This window comes from Staurois parvus, unplaced genomic scaffold (assembly GCF_062004578.1).
Source record: "Staurois parvus isolate SC_StPar_1 unplaced genomic scaffold, SC_StPar_1.0 ptg000978l, whole genome shotgun sequence".
In the NCBI taxonomy this organism is placed as follows: Eukaryota; Metazoa; Chordata; class Amphibia; order Anura; family Ranidae; genus Staurois; species Staurois parvus.
Window position 1 is genome coordinate 1,683,326 of NW_028318774.1, and position 19,605 is coordinate 1,702,930.

The window sequence follows — 19,605 nt, forward strand, 5'->3', positions numbered from 1 at the left end:
AAAATGGTATGCTAACATTTGTCCCCGCCCCTTGTATTAAGTATAGTAGTAAATGAATGGGGAGTATTTGTGCTGGTAGGCCTCATGCACACAGAACGTTTTCCTAACTCTCCTAGAAGCCTTTCCTTCTGGCAGCAGTGTTTTGGCAGAAAACGCCTGATACTTGTCATCGCGTGCGTAATGCATTTAGCCGTGTGAAGCAGTTGGGAGTTCACTTCATTGGTCAGAATAAATAATTTTTTCTGACCATTGAAATAAATTTAATACTCAATTCTGAACACACGGCTAGCATTAATGTGCATTTACATGTGTTTAGAAGCATCAATCGTATTTGTGCCAAAACTCTGCTACTCCTGGACACACTGGCAGTGCATTTTCTGCCTCTAAACTCCTCTGAGCCCTGGTTCACACTGGATGCGACTATGAAATCGTGTGACTTCAAGTGAAGTTGCACGATTTCAAAGTCGGGTGGCAGTGCAACTTCATAGACATCTGTGCAACTCCATGCACAGATATCTATGCAAGTTGCACCCCAAATCGGCAAAAGTAGTGCAGGAACTACTTTTCTAAACAGTGCGAATGTGGCAAAGTTGGAATTGGACCGATTAGAACAATTCAAATGCCGATCATGGGATACAATTCAAATGCCGATCATGGGATACAATTTGTCAACTTAATTCCGTATCGTTGTGAACCAGGGCTGAACGTTTGTGTGCATGGATACATAGGCTAACATGCAGGGGAATTTTGAGGCACAAAAAAAATGGCAGATGCCCCTAGAAGCAGTTGTAGAAGCGTCCAGTGTGGATGAGGCATTATTGTTACAAAATTGCCTGTTTAATTTCCATTCTCCTCAGCTTTGTCCACAGGTGAATCTTTAACCTCTGGTGGCAATTCTGCCGTACATCTTGTTAGGAATCCATGTAACTCTTATTACAACGTGAGGAGTGATCATGTGATAAAAGCGTGCAGACTTTCCCACTCAACGATCAGTATGAGGAAGTCCCTGGAGAGGGCTGTCTGCTTTGATGTCCGCATGTGTTTTGCATACAAGGGCTATGGATCTGCCATAAATTGTGTAATACATATACTGTATATGTATACTAAAAATATATATTTATATGCAACAGAATTTTGTTTTATAGCTACAGTATGCAAGGTTTATATGTTTTCTCCAGTGATAAAATAACTAGTTCTAGGAAGACTTGGAGTAGGGCTCAATTAACACATGGCAACCAATCAGTAAGCTGTAGATGAGTGTGCAATATGCTCTCTCACTGTGGTTTATTGCACAGTGCTACTTATTTAAATCTGAAAATTAATCTGTTTTATATATTTTGTCTTCCCTGGTTTCACCCTCTCCCCCCCTCAACAATGTGCTAATTAATATTTCAAATAAAACCCTTCTGTTTTCATTACATACCTTATTTTGTCCAATGATATCATCACTAGGTCTCTGTGCTCCTCAATGCAATGCAGACAGATCATAGCTGGTGGGAAGGGTCAGCAGGGTGCCATATATAGCTTCCTAAAAAATCACCGCACCCTGCCCCACTACTCCTCTTAAAAACCCTCTGTCCTGCTGCAAGTTATCAAAATGCATAGATTCAGTCTGGGGGAGTGGGTGTTCCTATGTACACCGCCCTAAGTAATGCCTGAGCCTCTGTGATTTAAAAGAACTGAAATCAATGAATGAAAGGGGCGGGCCAGGGAAATTCGGGCTTGGATGATACTGTCCAATGGTCCTCCAAGGAGGAAATGAGGTAGACTGTAATTGACTTGCTGCAGCTTCTAATGCACACTGTGAGAAGCTCACAGTGTTCACTGAAATCAGAGTAAGCAATTTTAGTACAAGAGAGACGCCCACACAACTGCGTGAAACTGAAGGTAAGGCTGGAGTTCAGCTTTAGCAGGCCAGCATAAGCGTGCTGGCTTTGTGTATGAATACTGATGTAAAATGTATAACAGATGGGGTGTGGGCTGTTATGAAAATAAGCCATTCCCTTATGAAAAGGCTGTGTGAGCACTCAGCACTTTGTGTGTATTAATAACACTTGGTTTCATGTTTTTCAGTGCCCAAGATGTATGCATTGTGAAGCAAAGTTTGACTTCATTACCAGGAAGGTAAGCCGTGACGTCTGATATGCTAGAATTTATTGAAGAAAAAAAGTGTCCCAATTTCCTTTTTTTTTTCTTACGCGGATTAGTGTTGTCATATAAAAAATGGTGCTTGTTCTAGACCAGTGGTCTCCAAACTGCAGTCCGGGGACCGGATGTTGTCCTTTTACTTGCCTTTATCCAGCCCTCTAGGAACTTTTCCTTCCACTGATACAAGACACTATTTCTTCTCCCATTGACGCCAATGATGGGGCGCTGTCCCTGACGCCAATGATGGGGTGCTGTCCCTCCCACTGACACAACTGGGCACTATTCCTCCCACTTACACCCATGAAGGGGAGCTATTCTTCCCACTTACACCCATGAAGGGGAGCTATTCCTCCCCCTAATACCAAAGATGCGTTGTTTACTCTCACTGATGCTGGGACAATTTCCACTCCCAATGGCCACAGTCCAGCCCCCCCCCCCGAAAGTCTGATGGACAGTAAATTGGCCGTATGTTTAGAAAGTTTGAAGACCCCTGTTCTAGACCATCCTCAGTATTTTTGGCAATCTGCAGCCTCTGTATTTTAGTAAGTCCCCCTCCCCTTCTCCACATCAGTGCACAATGTTTTGCAGTTAATGCACCACCCATACAAATGGGCCTGTTGGATCAGGGCTTTCTGCTGCTGCAGCAGCTCAGCCTTGCATATAGGAATCCTTTTTCTTTTGAATCTCCCCGTGTCCTGGATTAATGGGGATGCTGTCTTTGATTCTACAGTAACTCAGATGTGCTTATTTAGTTCTGTAGTGTTCGGTGAATTACTTTGTTCTTATCCCTCCTCTAGCACCACTGCCGTAGATGTGGTAAATGTTTCTGTGACAAATGCTGCAGCAAGAAAGTGCCTCTGCCCCGCATGTGTTTTGTGGATCCGGTGCGCCAATGCGGGGAATGCTCCGTCATTTCACAAAAAGAGATGGAGTTCTACGATCGACAGCTTAAAGTGCTGATGAATGGTAAGTAGTTGAGTTCCTGTACTTATGAGGAAGCAGTAAAATTATAATCTGCTATTATACATCACTCCTACAGCAATATCAAATACATCAGCTCTATCCTTCAGATTGCATTCATACATGAGTGTCATGTTTTTTTTTTTTTGTTTGTCTTTTTTAAATTTTGGAGCAGACTTTCAGGTGGGAAACATGGGCTAAATTGAATGATTTTTCAAGTTGCTCCAATGTGAATAGGACCTAACACTTTCCAGAAAGATTATTATTTGACCAAACGATTGGACAGGAGTTCGGCTAAGTGGTTAGCACTTCTGCCTTCCAGCACAAGGGTCCCAGGTTGGGATTCTAACACACACTACCTGCGTAGAGTATGCTTGTTCTCCGTATACCTGCATGGTACCCCAGCTTCCTCCCACAATCCAAAGCCATGTTGGTAGACTAGTTGTCTCCTGTCTAAATTGTCCCTAGTATATGCATGTGAAATGGTGACCTTATATTGTAAGCACCTTGAGGGCGGTGACTGATATGCATGTACAGCTCTGCAAAGTGCTGCATAAATTGTCAACACTGTACTGTATAACTACCTGTAAAAATAAATTCCTTTGAAAGGACCTTGAGGCTTCTATAGTAGGTCAAAATGGACCTTTAGGCCCTGTTCACAAGAGACAGTTGGGGAGATTTTCTAAAACTGGACGATGCAAAATCTGGTGCAGCTCTGTATAGAAACCATTGGCTTTCAGGTTTTATTGTCAAAGCTTAACTGAACAAGTTAGAAGCTGATTGGCTACCATGCACAGCAGCACCAAATTCTGAGTGCTCCAGTTTTAGTAAATCTCTGTCACCTTTCTTGTACAGAAAAATGTCACAGTATATTTGCAGAGGACCCCTCCTCCCCTCACTGCCTTGTACTTGTCTTACCTGGGTGACCTCTCATATTGCTCCTCCACAGCCCACAAGAGTACCCAGCACTTTTGGATATGGGGAACCATGGGACCTACTACTTTGATTGTGCCAAGGCTTGTCTGTCAAACACTAGGCCTATGTACTGTCACAGCTGATTTTAGCGTTGACTGCGGGGGGGCAAGAAGCTGCAAGGGAGCTGCAGGTAAGGCAAGTATCAGGGGGTCAAGGAATGTCCTGTACAGAAGCACTGTCACTTTGCTCTGCATGGGAAAGGTGGTAGTGCCTCTTTAGAGTGAACCAGTGGGGAAGAAAGCAAATGGCTTTAGAAGAGAGATGACTGTGCAAATTCTCAGGACACACCTTTTATTTTAAAGTTAGATTCCAACCAAAATAATTTTTTTTTTTTGTTTAAGAAGATTGGTTTCTAGTCCTTGTTCAGATTCTGTTACCTCCAAGGAAGTTACCGATCTCCTTTCCAAGGCCCACTTCACCACCTGTCCCCTCACGACTGTTGCAGCCTCCTTCCTGTTCTATCCTAAACTCTCTAACCCACATCTTCAACCTCTCACTCTCCATGGGCACCTTTCCCTCCCCACTCAAACATGCACTGGTTACTCCCATTCTCAAAAAACCCTCGTTGGACCCCACCTGTTTGAATAACTTAAGACCCATCTTCCTGCTCCCGTTTGCTTCCAAGCTTCTCGAGCACCTTGTTCACAACCATATGAACTGCTACCTCACCGACAACAACCTTCTTGATCCCTGACAGTCTGGCTTCTGCCCACAACATTCCACAGAAACTGCCCTACTAAAACTCACTAATGACCTACTAACTGCTAAAACCAACGGCCATTACTCCATACTCATACTCCTTGACCTTTCCGCTGCCTTTGACACAGTCGACCACCCTCCCCTCCTCAGTAAACTCCACTCCATCGGCCTCCATGACCCTGCTCTCTCCTGGTTCTCCTCTTACCTTTCTCAGCGCACTATCAGTGTCACATACAACTCCTCCTCCGCTCCTCTTCCCCTTTCTGTTGGGGTACCCCAAGGTTCTGTTCTTGGGCCCCTCCTTTTCTCTTTCTATACCTCCTCCCTGGGCCAACTGATAACATCCCAGGGCTTCCAATACCACCTCTATGCTAATGACACCCAGATCTATCTCTCCACTCCCCTGCTCACCCTCTCAATCTCCTCACGTATCACAAATCTACTAAGCGACATATCAGCATGGATGTCACATCACTACCTCAAACTCAATCTTTCAAAAACTGAGCTTGTAATATTTCAGAGCCTGTCCCATCCTCTGGAACTCCCTACCACAGCATGAGCGGTCATCCCCCACCCTGTCTGCCTTTAGGCGATCTTTGAAAACGCACTTCTTCAGGGAAGCCAACCCCACCTCCACCTAAGAACTGTACTAGATTTATCACCTCCGCCAGATCATCCCCTGCAGCTATCACCTTTTGTATCATCTCCCCCTTCCTTTAGATTGTAAGCTCCACGAGCCGGGCCCTCCTATTCCTTCTGTACTGAAATGTATTGTCGCTGTATTGTCTCCCTTATATTGTAAAGAGCTGCACAAACTATTGGCACTATATAAATCCTGTATAATAATAATAATAATTCTAGTGTCTCCTGTTCTTAAATTTTAGTTTGATGGCTGCTGTTTTCTCAAATATTTTAAAAAGCTGGCAACTATGGGCTTTTAAAGACGAAGACTTGAAATTGAGTCACCATTTGGAGTCCTAATTTTAAAATATGTATAGAAAATTGGTGTAATCTGAACACGAAATCCTGTAAACTCCAATAAAATTTGTTAAAAAAAAAAAAAAAGTTAAATGGTGCAAAAATAATGAAGAAAATAAATCAGACACTGAAAAACATCCAACCATTTTTATAGTTTGGTGAAAAGAAAACTGAAAGCTGACCTTTGATCTTTAGGCCCTTTTCAGACGGGGTGGCTCTGTCACCGTGATACGACTGATCCCTGCTGAGCAGGTGGATGCCAGGTCTCTGTCCACTCTGCTGCTGCAGAGTGGACTCCCACTGCCTGCTGATTTCAGTTGGATGTAAATGGACCGCCTGTTTCCACCTGATTGTCATTCGATCCGATCCACTGGATGGATGGGGAACAGATGCCCATCCATCTGTTTTTGATGCACAGAATGTGATTGGATGCCTGCGGGTGTCGGTGGACTAGTGTCTGGATGGATGGACCACATCGGTCCGCTCATGTGAAAGGGGCCTTATAAATTATATGTATTTATTTACTCTCCTCCTGTGTCTCCAGGTGCTACTTTTGACATAACCCAGGGATCCTCAGAGAAGTCTGAAACTGTAGTGTGTCGACTTTCCAACAACCACAGGTAAAGTCAATTCCATCTGTACTTATGACACTTTGCCTACAATTTTCTTCCTGTGTTAACACATTGTTGGGGGGGGGGGGGAACCTTAAAGGTGACCACAGATGGATTGCAATTTGGCCTGTCCAGCAGATACCAGATAAATTTTGATCCATGTGTGGCCACTGCAGTTGAACAGAAGTCTATATACTTACCGACTTCTGTTCAACTGCCATGTGGGATAAAAGCCACTCGATCAGCAGCTGCAGTGCTGATCCATATATTTAGTCAGTGGGGGAGTCTCCCCTCTGTCAGAATACAATAATACAGCGATGAGGATTCCCCCATCCACCTCTGTGTGGATGGGGGATTCTGTTCATTTTTTTTTTTTTTTTTTCTCTCTTCAGCCTGCTGTCTGAACGAAATAACTGAACCATGTATGGCCAGCTTAAAACTTAACATTTTATACATAATTCCCAGTAAACAGGGACTGTGTTTTTACTGTCCTTTTGTCAGACAAGTGTTTGTAAATCTGGAAAAGTTGTCTATCTTGACTTACACAGCCCCACCAATCTACTCACTACAAATCAATTGGGCTGGTCACTATTTAAGCATTTTACTTTTGTTTGACCCTTTTAGCAAACTTAACAGTGGTATGCCTTTTTGCAGCCAATCAAATTTTCATTTTGCCAAGGACAATACTTTCACACTTTTTCCCTTGGGCTAACTTATGTGTAGCAATCTCTTCAGCCACAGAGGGACAGTTTGTGAAATACTGAAGGTTGCAGAGCATTTATCTGTTACCAGAGCAGCAAGAGTCTGAGGTGGAAACCTTCCAGTAAATCTCGCTTCAGGCAAAAGCGTTTTTACATTGTCATGCCTTTTAAAAGGGAAACTCTTTTTACAGGAAACCTTTGCAGAGTAACATAAAAAGCATACCATTCTGAAAATGCTATTTGCCTGGTTGTTATGCTGATACAGAGGCTTCTAGGCAGAATCACAGACCCAGAGAAAGTATGTACCTCAGGAGTTGTGATTTTAAAGCGCTTTTTTTTTTCTATTAAAATAATACACGTTATACTTGCCTGCTCTATGCAATGGTTTTGCACACAGCAGCCTCAATTCTCCTCTTCTTGGTTTCCCCGCCAGTGTTCCTCGCTCCCCCCAAATCTTCTGTGTGGGCACTTGTGCTTGCTTACTCCCGAGCCGCCCTGTATTTGATTGACAGGAGCAGGAACCAATGGCTGCCACTGCTCTCAATCTTCCCAGTGAGGAGGAACCGAGTCAGGAGAGCTGCAGTTCTTGTGCACAGCGCTGCATAGAGATCGGGCTCTGCAAAGTATAAGAGGGTGAGGGGGGGAATGCTCTGTAACAGAAGGTTTTTTACCTTAATGCATTCTAAGCATTAAAAACTTTAAAGAATAACTTCATAGTTTAACAAAAAACAAAATTCACTTTTATTTTTTTTAATTTACATCGTACAGGCAAGCAGTTTTACACTGACAGGAAGACTTGAGCTAACATGGTGCTCAACAGTGAAGGATGAGGGAGAAGATCCCTGGCTTGCTGTGATGTGGAGGGGGGGAGAGGGGTCTGATGGTAGACATGTAACACCCTAAATATGGGTGTAACATGTTCAGAAAGGTGAAATTTCCTTTTCCTTTTTAAGGCTTTAGAACCAGTTTAATGTCTGCATGCCTGTTCCTGGCTAGTTACAGCCAGAGGATTAGTGCTCTCAGAGGTAGGTCAGGAATAATGGCCCAATACTTCTAATAAACAATAAATATTCTGTGCTCTAAACTATATAAAATACCTATTAAAGCACCATACCATACAGCACTTAAAGATCTGTGACCTACTTATTTGTTTCAGAGGTTAATTGGAGTTGGTGCATTTGTTTTTCACACGGTATGATTTATGGATGCAGAAAAGAGCACCTTAGAGGAAGTGCCCTTATTTTCTTGCATGTTTTAATACGGATTCTTTGGAAATGTATTTATTAATGGACACTGAATTCATTTTGAATGAATTAATATATACGTTCTCTGTTTTTTTTTGTTTATATTTTGTAGTGTTTTTTTTTTTTTGTTTTGTTTTTTATTTTCTTTTTTACACTTAGGGTAACATAAGTTATAGAATATCTTTAAGGCAGTACTGTTTACTTTTATTTATGTAGGCCCACTACTTGTGAGTACAGGTTTCCTTTAATTTGGCCTTGCTTTCCTACACTGAATCCTCTGTATGTATAGAAGTGTTTAGCTTGTGTAAGCCTAAATGACATGTTTTTCTTTTGCCTGTAGATATTTGTTCCTTGATGGAGAGAACCATTATGAAATAGAAGTTGCCCGAATTTCTACTGTTCAGATACTCACAGAAGGGTTTACCCCTGGAGGTAAGAGAATATTAAAACATATTTTTTCAACTCCGATCTGGTAAGAGGTTAGTTTTTTTCTCACATCAAAAAATATTGTTAATGGCTGTGTGTAAGATTACTAGACAAAACAGTTACCAATCGTGTAGGGGACTGCAGGAGACCAACAGCATACCAATGATCTTGGCTTTTCAATAAAACTTTGTTACAGACCTAAAAAGCCCTTCCCATTCTGATTTGTTTCATGCTAGGGTGAAATGTGTCAGAGTGGGAAGAATCCAGATGGTGCTTTTTTTGTGCTTGTCCAAAACAATAAAATGTAATGAAAGCGTTGTAATCATCTGAGTGTAGCCAGGCTTTTGCAGTTAGGTTTGTATGAGAAGCGTAGAAAAGCCCCATCCTGCCTGCACCTGAATTTCCTGGCATACAAAGCAAGCTAGACAGTGGTGACAGTTCCTGCTATCAACAATGTAGGGAAAAGAGCTTGATCCCTAAAATATGTTATTAATAAAAAACACTCTTCCAAGCAAACTATTTTTCTAGGGCCTACTAAGCAACACTATCTAAAGCATATAGAAAATAATTGATTATATAAAAACGAAAAGACATAAAACATTTCAGGCACATAGTTGTACACGAAAGCAGGCCACCAAATTGAGTTCCACTGTCCTGAAGATGTTACCAACTGTGGTATTGGCAAGTAAGTTTCTTAGCAAAGGAAAAGTCTTGAATTGAAGGCAAGGATTCAGTGGATTCGCTATCACTATCCAGTTGTGGATTTGTAATATGTTATGTATGCTTGTTTTTTATAGCAATCTGTCCAGGGATCAAAATATGAAATGCTATTGCTGATTTGTGAAAGATACAAAATTCAGGTCTGCTCTTACCATTGCTTCTCTACTTTGTGAGTCACTTACTAACCAGAGATGAACATACCACCAGAAAAGGATCAGGACAGCTGACCTGTATACTAGTTCCAGTCAGTGATTCACAAAGTAGTGAAGTATGGATAAGGGTGACAGCCCTAGATCTTGCACCTTTTTAAAAATGTGTCCACATTGGTGTTCAAGGCACCGCAAAGATAAGGTACAGAGTGCAGTAAACGATAACAACCGGTCCAATTTCAGTTTATTGCGGCCATGTCTGTGAAATGCGAGGTCCTATTCGGTGGCTGAGGGTTACTGCTGCTGTGTTCTTTGACTTCGTAAATAATTCTGGTACTTTTCACTGCATTTCTTATGGTCACACAATAACCCAATGTTAAGCTGTTTTACCTTTTTCTTCTCTAGTCAGTCATTTAAATGGCACGCTTTTAATACTGTAGCTTTTTTTTTTTTTTTTTACAATAACATGCATTTTTTTTTTCTATTAACTATGTGTTTTCATGAATGTATAGTATTCTCAGTGACTTTTCTTTTTTCACTGCTCACGCTGCTTTGATGTACAAAGATATTCACACATACACCAGTCTGCTGGAGAGCCAATGCATCACAGAAGGTCAGAGGATGAGGGGAGTGTGCCTGTCCGCATGTTGTGTCAATCCTTTGATTAATTGCTTTCCAAATAGATATTTATTACCTCCAATCCATGTATTCCGAAACCAATTCTCTTTAAATTTCACTGTGACCCAATTCATAACTAATCAAGCAATAGCATTCTTTACAGGCTTTAAGCCAACTATTCCTGCAACCCTATGCTGATACTAGCCTGCATGACTACAATCTCCCCATATTTGCTTTTTTTTCCTTGCGAAAATGAGGACATTGCACAGCAATCTACAGTAACTACGCTTACGTTTTTAGATATTCTCATTGGTTGCTGTGACTTCTTGCCATTTGTGTCTGCAAGTATGAAATTCGAAAACCTGGAATATGCCTTTATGGTTCAAGATTGTTTGTTTATTATCTCTCCAATGAATGCTGAACTCTAATAGCCATATAAAAGGTGTACTTACCAGAGGGTGAGCTTACTTCTAAAAGAGAAAACCGTTTTGTATTGTTGCCTCTTCTGAGTAGAATACATATACTCCCCATGACTTGTAGACACAGCTGTGTCCATGGTATTCTAACTGTGTTAAATTCTTAAGGCCTCTGTCACATATGCTTCAGCTTGTAAAAAGAGCAATGTGAACAGGAAGCTTTTACAAAACATTCACAGAGCGTTCAGCAGCTTTGTTGAAGCTTTTAAAGCACCATTAAGCTCCACTTTGTAAATTCTGAACACAGATCCTAATGGGAGAGCTGACTGCCACTTTAAACGAACTGCTAGCAGACTTCAGCACAACTTGAAGCTTGTTTAAAACCTGCAAAAGTCAGCTAGCATCTCGTTTTGAAGGCACAATTAGCACTCCTATTAATATCTGTGTATAACGTTTCCAAACAGAAGCTAAATGGCACTTTAAAAGGCTTCGAGAAAGTTTCATAAAAACTTGCTATTCACACTGCCGTTATACAGGCTGATGCCCGTGTGAAACAGGCCTAGCATTTACACTGGAGAAACTGAGGGAAGGGAGTATTATAAGAGCTTTTCCACTTTCTGAGAAATGGTGGGTAACCTTTCCTCATGCCCACTGCTGATTGGTAAGGCTGCCACTAGGAAGCATCTGTTTGAATATGGCTATGTCATTATTATCCATTGGAGTTGCACATTATTTTTTTTTGGAGGGGGAGGGGATACTCTAACTTAGAAGGCCACCAAAAGGCAATCTGTTTCCTAAGGACAAATATTATTTATACAAAACACCCTAGACTTAGAAATTAACTAGGTCCCCAAGGCTGGTCTGTCAAAGAAAGCCATTCATCAAATTAGATGGTTCATCAGTGGGTGCACAAGCTTACCCACCAACATGTTAAATCTTTTTGGGCACAATTGAGTAGCTCTCTAGATATGTTCCCAGCATTCTCCTACCTGCTTGAAATCCAAGCAAGGCTTCGTGCTCCCCAATAGATTTTTTTGGTTTATTTTATATTTTGGAAAATACAGCATTTGTAGTGAGACTACTAAGGGGTATCCGAGCTGGAGATTCCAAGAAATACAAAAAGCCAGAAACTGACTCACATGGTGTAGGAAGATGGAGTATCTGTGTCTACTCAGCAGTAACAACCTACAATCACGTTTATCTCAACCAAAGTGATGTTTTCCTTTTAATGCATGACTTTAATGCATTGCTCTGATCAGGTCTCCTGTTTTTTTTATATTGTGATTTAGTAAATGTAGCTGTTCTGCAGATTTTTCTTCTTTTTTTTTTTTTGCCTCGTCCACAGTATACCCTTGTTGTTCTTTGGCTTGTGAACATCAAGCAAAGTTAAGCATGAACTCTGTTTGGAAGCGGCTGTGTCTCTGCAAACAATGTCCCAGCTTTATACTTGCTTACACTCTGTCTTCCATGGTGAAAACATGAATGTAACTGTATGCTAGAGAGACCATTACAATAATAAGCTCCCCTAACTACTGCAAAAAAAAAAAAAACACATAAAAGTGGACATAAGGCTAAGTTCACACCTATGCAGGTGGTTGCGGCTGCGGGACTTGGCACCTTTTTCCGCAGCCACAACCATCCGCACAGTGATACCCAGGAGCTGCAGGCAGGTGTCATTAATCATAATGGCACGCCACCTGCACTGGAAATCTCACCCGCACTAGGAACTGCACTGTACTTGTGATTCCAAAAAAATAGTGCAGGGACTTTTTCCCTGAGTTGTACGTGGCATGGCAGCCCATTCCAGTGAATGGGCTGCCATACCAGCGCAAACCGCAGCCTGCACAGACGCATAGATGTGAACCTGGGCTAACACGTAGCAGCAGATAGTGTTTTACATTTCCCAGTTTAACACTAATTCATGGTATAATAGTATTCAGTAACAGAGGGTTCCTTAATTGTTTACATTCTTCACTGTTTTGTTTTATTTGATTTCATTATAGACACTCAGGAGCTGGGAGACAATGTATAGTATTACTGTCAAGTCAGGCAGTTTATAGGGCAAGAGCTGTAAGAACCCAGGGGGTGTCTCGGTTTTTGGAAACCACCCTCACGCCTGTCTATATCAGCAGAATGTGCTAAACACCCCCGGCCGACCAACCTAGGATATATCGGGTAATCTTAGCTACTTGCTATATTTTACGAGGGAACCTAGTCTCTTCCTCCCTCCTCCATGCATGCTCAGAAGAGTGTCTGCTTCTGCACCAATGTGTTTAGAAATATCTGAGTTAGAGGTGTGCGTTTCCTTTTGCTCCTATAGCCAGGTTATTTTCCAGCCTAGGAACACAGAGACCTGCATGCAATGTGTGCATGAAAAGTAAAAGCCTTTAGCCACAAGGTGGGCAGTCTCTGGCACCATACCTTGCCAACAGAAACCCGACTACCTTAAAGTGCACATTCCTAGCGCTTGGCAGCTGACGTTGGTGGGGTCCCTCTAGCCCATGTGCTGATATTTACATAGGATCTTCAAAGATTGGAACATGTTGGGGAGCTGTCCCAAACCTAAGGTAACGTATGGTACCAGAGGGTGTATCCTCCACAACTAACTAGGCTTACTTCAGATGCACCTTAACGATTACATAGAGGAGTTGTTTGAGGCCAGTAATTGCCTAATGAAAATGCCTCTGTGCTTAGACACTGCGAAGAGGTCATGAAAAACTCTAGTTGGCACCATCCTGAGTTGTGTCATCAGGTAGTTACAGAAATATTGATACCAAGCACTGGCAAATTCCAAAGTGCCATTGCTAACATTTGCTGATTTTTCTGCACTTGGTCTGCAAAAACCCTAATCATCTGGATAGAGGCCATGTGCATGGAGTAAGTTCAGTCTGGATTTTAACCACATCATGCTACATTGCTAAGGGAAATACTGCTTATAAGGGACTGCTGCTTCCAATTTTCTAAATAAAAAGCTACAGACGGCCTTTGTAAATGCTGATATAATCTGTCTTCACTGTGAAGCACAAATGTTCTGAGTTCACCACCAATTGGCTTATGCATAAGAGGTTTGTGTTGTCATTCCCTGTTCTGAATTTATAGTAAATATCAGGTGAAGTCACATACATTTAAATTGTGTACATGAGCCAAGCAGCATGCTGCTCAGGTTGTATGCTGCAATGTGAGCATCGTAAAAGATGGGGCAAAAAAAAAAAAAAAAAATTCCAGAAGGCTGATAAGACTGCTGTCTGTTATTAAATATGCTACTGCTTGTTATGTTTTCATGTCCATATCAAATCTGTTTTGGAATATTTTTAAGTCTATATTTATAGAAAGATGTATACTAAGTGTTTATGCAATATGCAGGAGGGAACAGTCGAGCTACAGGGATGCTCCTTCAGTATAAAAGTGCTGGCTCAGATGATCTTTTACAGATGAAGTTTACAACAAGTGAAGATTTTAATAGTAACAAGAAGACGTCAGCATCCTGGCTGGCCGCTATGCACAAGGTACCTGTATGATGTGTCATTGTGGGGGAGTCTCCTTTGTTTCTGCTCTGTGCTTGGACTTTGCAGGCTGGTGCCTGTGGGCCAACATTACCTTTTTATTGTCATTTGTAATGAAAGGCCATCTTTCGTTCTCTGAAGGACACAGACCAGCAAGAATCTTGACTGTACGGATATGGCACCACCTTCAGGAGAAGGACACTAAATGGGCCACAGTCGCCCACAACCCCTTTCCCCCTCTCCCCAGCTAATGAAACTGCCCCCCCCATCCCTGGAGGTGGGTGCTGGGGTACCCCTGTTCTATGTCCTCTGTATGGGCCTCGGAAGCTGGTCAGTCCTACCTGGGTCTTCTCTCCCTTCTCCTCCTCCCCTGGGTTTCCATGTCTGGCGCAGTGACTCCCATTTCTGTTGCTTAAGGGACATGCAGGGCCATCAGTGCTTTTGCCATTATTCTTGGCCATTGGTGGCCATTTTGGATGTACCTTTTCTATCTACTGGTTCCTGGGATATGACTAGGCTGTGTGCGTTTTTTGTAGTGGTGCTTCGCTGTTACTGAATGTGCGATGCTCCTCTTTCTCATGATGGCAGGAGCAATAGCTGGACACTGTTCTGCTGTGGCCCTTCTGCCTCTTTGCTGCAGCACTCCTTGGTTGGGAGCTGTTTGGTGCCTGGGTGCTTGACAGGGTGCACATTCTGGTGAGTTTTTTGTCACTTAGGGGTGGGTTTTACCCAGAATGGATCCTCGGGCTCCTCCTTGCCTGTTTGATTCCCCTGGAACAGCAGGCACGTTCTTTGTGGTTCCCCACTGATCCAAATTCTTACCCTCCCTTTTCTCTGCTTTCCTCTGATATAAAAATTCTGGCGAAAGTCCTGGCCAAGCAATTTTTATAAGGTTGTAGCTAGTATTGTACATCCTGACCAAACGGGCTTTATGCCTCATAAATCTACTGCTAATAATCTTAGGAGCTTGTTTCTCAACATGCAGACGCCTTCGGATAATATGAGATAGAGAGCGGTGCTGTCCCTTGACACCAGCAAGGCTTTCGATAGTGTGGAGTGGAGGCATCTGTGGGCTGTGCTCAAACTCTTTGGATTTGAGGAAGTATTTGTGTTTTGGGTGTGATTGCTATACTCAAAGCCTCAGGACGCTATTAAACTGGGTGGTAGGACTTTTTTTTTTCCTGTCTTGGTAGGGGTAACACGGCAGGGGTGTCCTCTCTTGCCCCTGCTGTTTTTTCTGGCCATTGAGTCATTGGCTGTTTGCATTCGGGCCTCTATGGAGATCACGGACTTCTGATATAACACTTTGCATGAGAAGCTACTGCTGTATGCAGACAACATGTTGCTACTTTTGGGAGACACTGATGCTTCTTTGAAAGCTACTATGGCTATTTACACAGGAATTTGGTACATACTCTGGGTTAACCATTAACTGGTCCAAATCAGCATTGCTTCCTCTGGAGGGGGAACCCAACCCTCAATTACATCTGTTTTGCCCTGTTCCCTGTGTAGCCTCCTTTTTAAGTATCTATGCATTGTAGTCCCCTCTGAGTTGACGGCTTGCTTCCACCTGAACATCTCTCCACTGCTCACTAGGTTCCAGGACAAACTTATGGCATAAATTTAAGCTTTCTGTGATGGGACGGGCTAATTTGGCAAAAAAAAAAAAGATTATGATGCCTCAATTGTTGTATTTCCTTCAGACATGTAGCTCCTCTGGTTCTTTCTGTTTCCACCGTGGGATTTTGTTTCAGTCCAGTAGAAGCTTCCCTTTGAAAATATTAGGGATCTTCCTTTGGAGACTTTATCCCAAAATGGCGCTTTTTTAGTGGCTATCACTTCTGTGCACCATGTGTTGGAGCTGGTGGCTTTGTTCTGCAAATCCCCTTACTTGGCCTTCCCTAAGGGAAGGTAGTTCTTCAATCATGTCCTTCTTTTTGCTGAAGGTTCCAGTTTTGATCTAAAATGAGGACATAGTCCTTCCACCGCTCTGTCCGTGCCCATCATACCCTAAGGAAGCTGTTTCATTCTTTGGATGTAGTTTGGATTGTACATGTGCATCTATCTGCTACGGCTCCTTTCTGTGAAACAGATTCCTTCCTTGTCATTACGGATGATTCGCGTAAAGGTTTGGCACTTTCCTCTGCTACTATTTCCTGATGGTCGGGTATCTCCTGTTTGGCTATTGATGCGTCTTGGTCTTTTCGGCATCAGGCATTGGTGTTGAAGGTGTGCAAAGCTGCTACCTGGTCGTTTGTCACACACACACTTTTACCACGTTTTACAAGGTTGATGTTTAGGCATCTTCGGGTGTGTTTTGGCCACAAGGTTTTGCAGGTGACCATTTGAGGTGTTGTCTAGCCTGAACTGTCATAGCTGCAAGAAGAGGAAAGAAAGCGGTGGAGATTTCAAATCCTCACCGCTTTCTCTCCTCTCCTACCACTGACATTCAGCATGGGATGCCTGCAGGGAGGTTTTCCCCGCATCGCTCCTGTGTGAACTCGGGCTATGACAAGCCTGGGTTCAGTGGGGAAACCGCATGTGATTTGGACAGGAATCACATTTCGCATGCTAATCTTTGCAGTGCGATTTGCGTTAATGGACGCAAATTGCACCGCAAAGTATCTGTTAAAGTAGTTCTTTCACGAGTACTCATGAAAATACTAGGTATTGGTATTGGTGCATCCCTTAAAAAAAAAAATAGGGTGGGTGGGAGTTGAGTACCTTTTTTTTCTTTTGAAGCTCTGCTGACTGTCATCATCCAATCATCTAAAATGCTGCTGGTTTTTTTTTTTGGGGGGGGGGGGGGGGGGTGTTTTGTTTGCTTTTTTTTTATGTTTTGTTTTTTTTTATTATTTTCTTGGTATGTGATTGGGTATTCTTTTCAAGTGAAAATTCACCACTCTTGGTGAGTTACTGAATGTGAACTATGAGGTGCATGTCAGTTGTCCTGATACTTTGTGGCTGCAAGCTTGTTCCAGATCACTAAATCACTTCAGGTAGAAAGGCGTAGATCAGGTTGTCAACCAGCTAGCACCTTCAAAAATAAATCTGACAGCTCCCAGGTTTTTAGGGAAACACGTACACTGCTTACTTTTTTTGTTGTTGTTTTGTTTTTAGGGTGCAACCTGCAGGGCTGTCATTCTGATCCTTGCCTTGCTAGCTTGTTCTTAATCACAGATTCACTTAGAATGTCAGGACACCTGAGAAGCACCTTTTTGCTCAAGTCAATGACTAGTCTAAATATGAAGGAAGGATAAGGCTGACCTTTCCCTTAACATACTAGTTCCCGGGCTGTTATTCTGGTAGATAGATCCATTAGTTTGAGGTGCTGTGTAGGGCAGTTCTGAATTCACTCCGACAGCACTTGTGGCACACACTTTGTTCCAAGTCGGCTGCGTACTTAGCTGCTTTGTGGAGTTCTGGTTTAACAATGTGCAAGCTGCATAAAAATAACTAAAATGTGTCAGATTGTTTTTATACCTAACATAATTGGAATGTTTTAAAATTGGCATTTATTCCCCAAAGGGCTGTAATATTTTTTGCAATTGGGTTACATGTGGCCTTCTGCAGCCCTGATGTAATTTAGACCGTTGATAACATATCTTGTATCATTTGCTATGTCTGTTGTAACCTACATAGTCAGATTGTGACCTCTTTGAAGCCCATAGACCACAGGGCATCCAACGGAGGGAAACATTGTGAGCTGGATTTGGTAATCTATAAAATGATAGTTGCTTGGCTGTTATGCTGATCTTTATTTCAGTTAAAAAAAAAACATTTTTAGGTGGCTTAATGCATGAACATTGTCACTTGCTATCCTGACAACATATGTGCATTTACCAGTGCCCTGATGGTGCAATAGATACTTGTGGCTGTGTTGTAGCATGTGAGAACATTTCTACACTGGTAGACTCTGAATTCCTTTTTGTTTGCATTTTTTATATTGGAGGATGAGTGTTGAATAAAGTACCAGTTATATTTTTATTCCTACATTCTGCTGGAAAGCTAGGTTTGGGTTGAATTTTTTTTTTTTTACAGTAGTGTTTTTAACGTATCAAAAAGATTATTCAAAGATGGTAGAAATTGTTTCCTGTAGCAATGACTGGTGTAGGAATGCTACAGTACTTCCGTGTTTTGGTGAGGAGTTGGCAGCTATGTATTCTGGTTTAATTTTACAACTGATAAGTTGTGTTTTGTGTTCCTGCTGATCATGACTGCCAGTCCGTGCCCAATCTCCTACAGTGCCTTAGCCCACAGATTTTCATTTGGAGCCAATCAGAATGGGAATATGGCACCTGTCATTGTTGACTTTACACACTGCATTATCCTAATCTTTCTGCATCACTACTAAGTGGTCTGTTTATTAATGGCATAGTCCACCTTTTGAGACTATTTTTTGCGTGTTAGACCGATACTTTGGATGAAACATGGCCACGTACCCCAACCCCCTACTCTCAAACTGCTGACACAGCTGTGTCACCCATTCACAGGGTTCTTTGCATGGGAAGACTTAAAGTGGTAGTAAACCTGAAAATTAAAAAAAAAAAAACACTTTTTCTCCACAAGGCAATGTCATAATGTGCTAGTATGGATACACATTATGTGACACTTACCTTTTAAAGGAAACCCTCCAGGGGTGCGCTGTCACCACTGACAGGGCTTCCATCGTCACCTGGTCCTTCTTCCGCATGCGCACAGGAGTCACCTTTTATGGCACACAGGTCTGAAGGAACGGCACAGGCAATGCTGTTTGTTCAGAGTGCATGTACCGGTGCTGTTACACAAGTAATATTAAGTGCATGAAGCCAGAGCAGGCGGCCATGGAGAGAGCAGGAGCCATATAAGTCGATGATTCCTCTGTAGCGCTGGCACCTGCCTCGAGCGCAGTGATACCAAGTGCACTCTGCCTCCATTCTAGCAGCCTGGAGAGTGATGCCAGCAGTAGCTGCTAGAGGAAAAGAGAGACCGTATAATAAACAGCACTTACAATGGCCATAATAGCTTCTAGCAGTGGGCATAATATCACCTATAAAAGGGTTAACTATTAGGCTGCTTTCACACTGATGCGCTGCGATTTATCCGCACCACGGTGCATCTGCGGCTTTCCTGTGGGTTGGCTGCACCGAGCCTTAGACTTCTATTCTATCCTGGGGGTTTGGTGCACTTTCAAAAAGTGCACCACACCCACAAGGTATAATAGAAGTCTGTAACTAAGCGCAGATAACTCGCAGGAAAGCCACAGATGCACTGTGCTGCACCCTCAGTGCATCGGTGTAAAAGTAGCCTTCTGGGGGGCTCAGGACAATAAGGGCTCATTTACATTTGTGGTTTGGTCATTGTGGTTTGTGACCGTTTACCAAATCACTGAGGTGGTGCTCGCTTTTCAGAAGGTTGAGCACCCCTTCCGTACAGCCATCTAAAAGTGAAATGCAAGTCTGGATGGATCACATTTGA

At 42.5% G+C, this 19,605-nt stretch overlaps 1 protein-coding gene across 2 annotated transcripts in view; it reads left to right on the plus strand.

The window, feature by feature from the left end:
* ZFYVE21 (zinc finger FYVE-type containing 21) overlaps positions 1-19,605 on the plus strand; it is a 63,510-nt gene that overhangs the window by 32,340 nt on the left and 11,565 nt on the right. Inside the window, exons 2-7 of one of the 2 annotated variants that reach the window (XM_089657260.1) lie at positions 2,074-2,124; positions 2,946-3,114; positions 6,305-6,380; positions 8,657-8,748; positions 10,177-10,224; positions 14,009-14,151. In XM_089657260.1, the coding sequence (XP_089513386.1) occupies positions 2,074-2,124; positions 2,946-3,114; positions 6,305-6,380; positions 8,657-8,748; positions 10,177-10,224; positions 14,009-14,151 (579 nt within the window). The remainder of the gene's footprint in view (positions 1-2,073; positions 2,125-2,945; positions 3,115-6,304; positions 6,381-8,656; positions 8,749-10,176; positions 10,225-14,008; positions 14,152-19,605) is intronic. The other variant, XM_089657261.1, reaches the window with a different exon arrangement.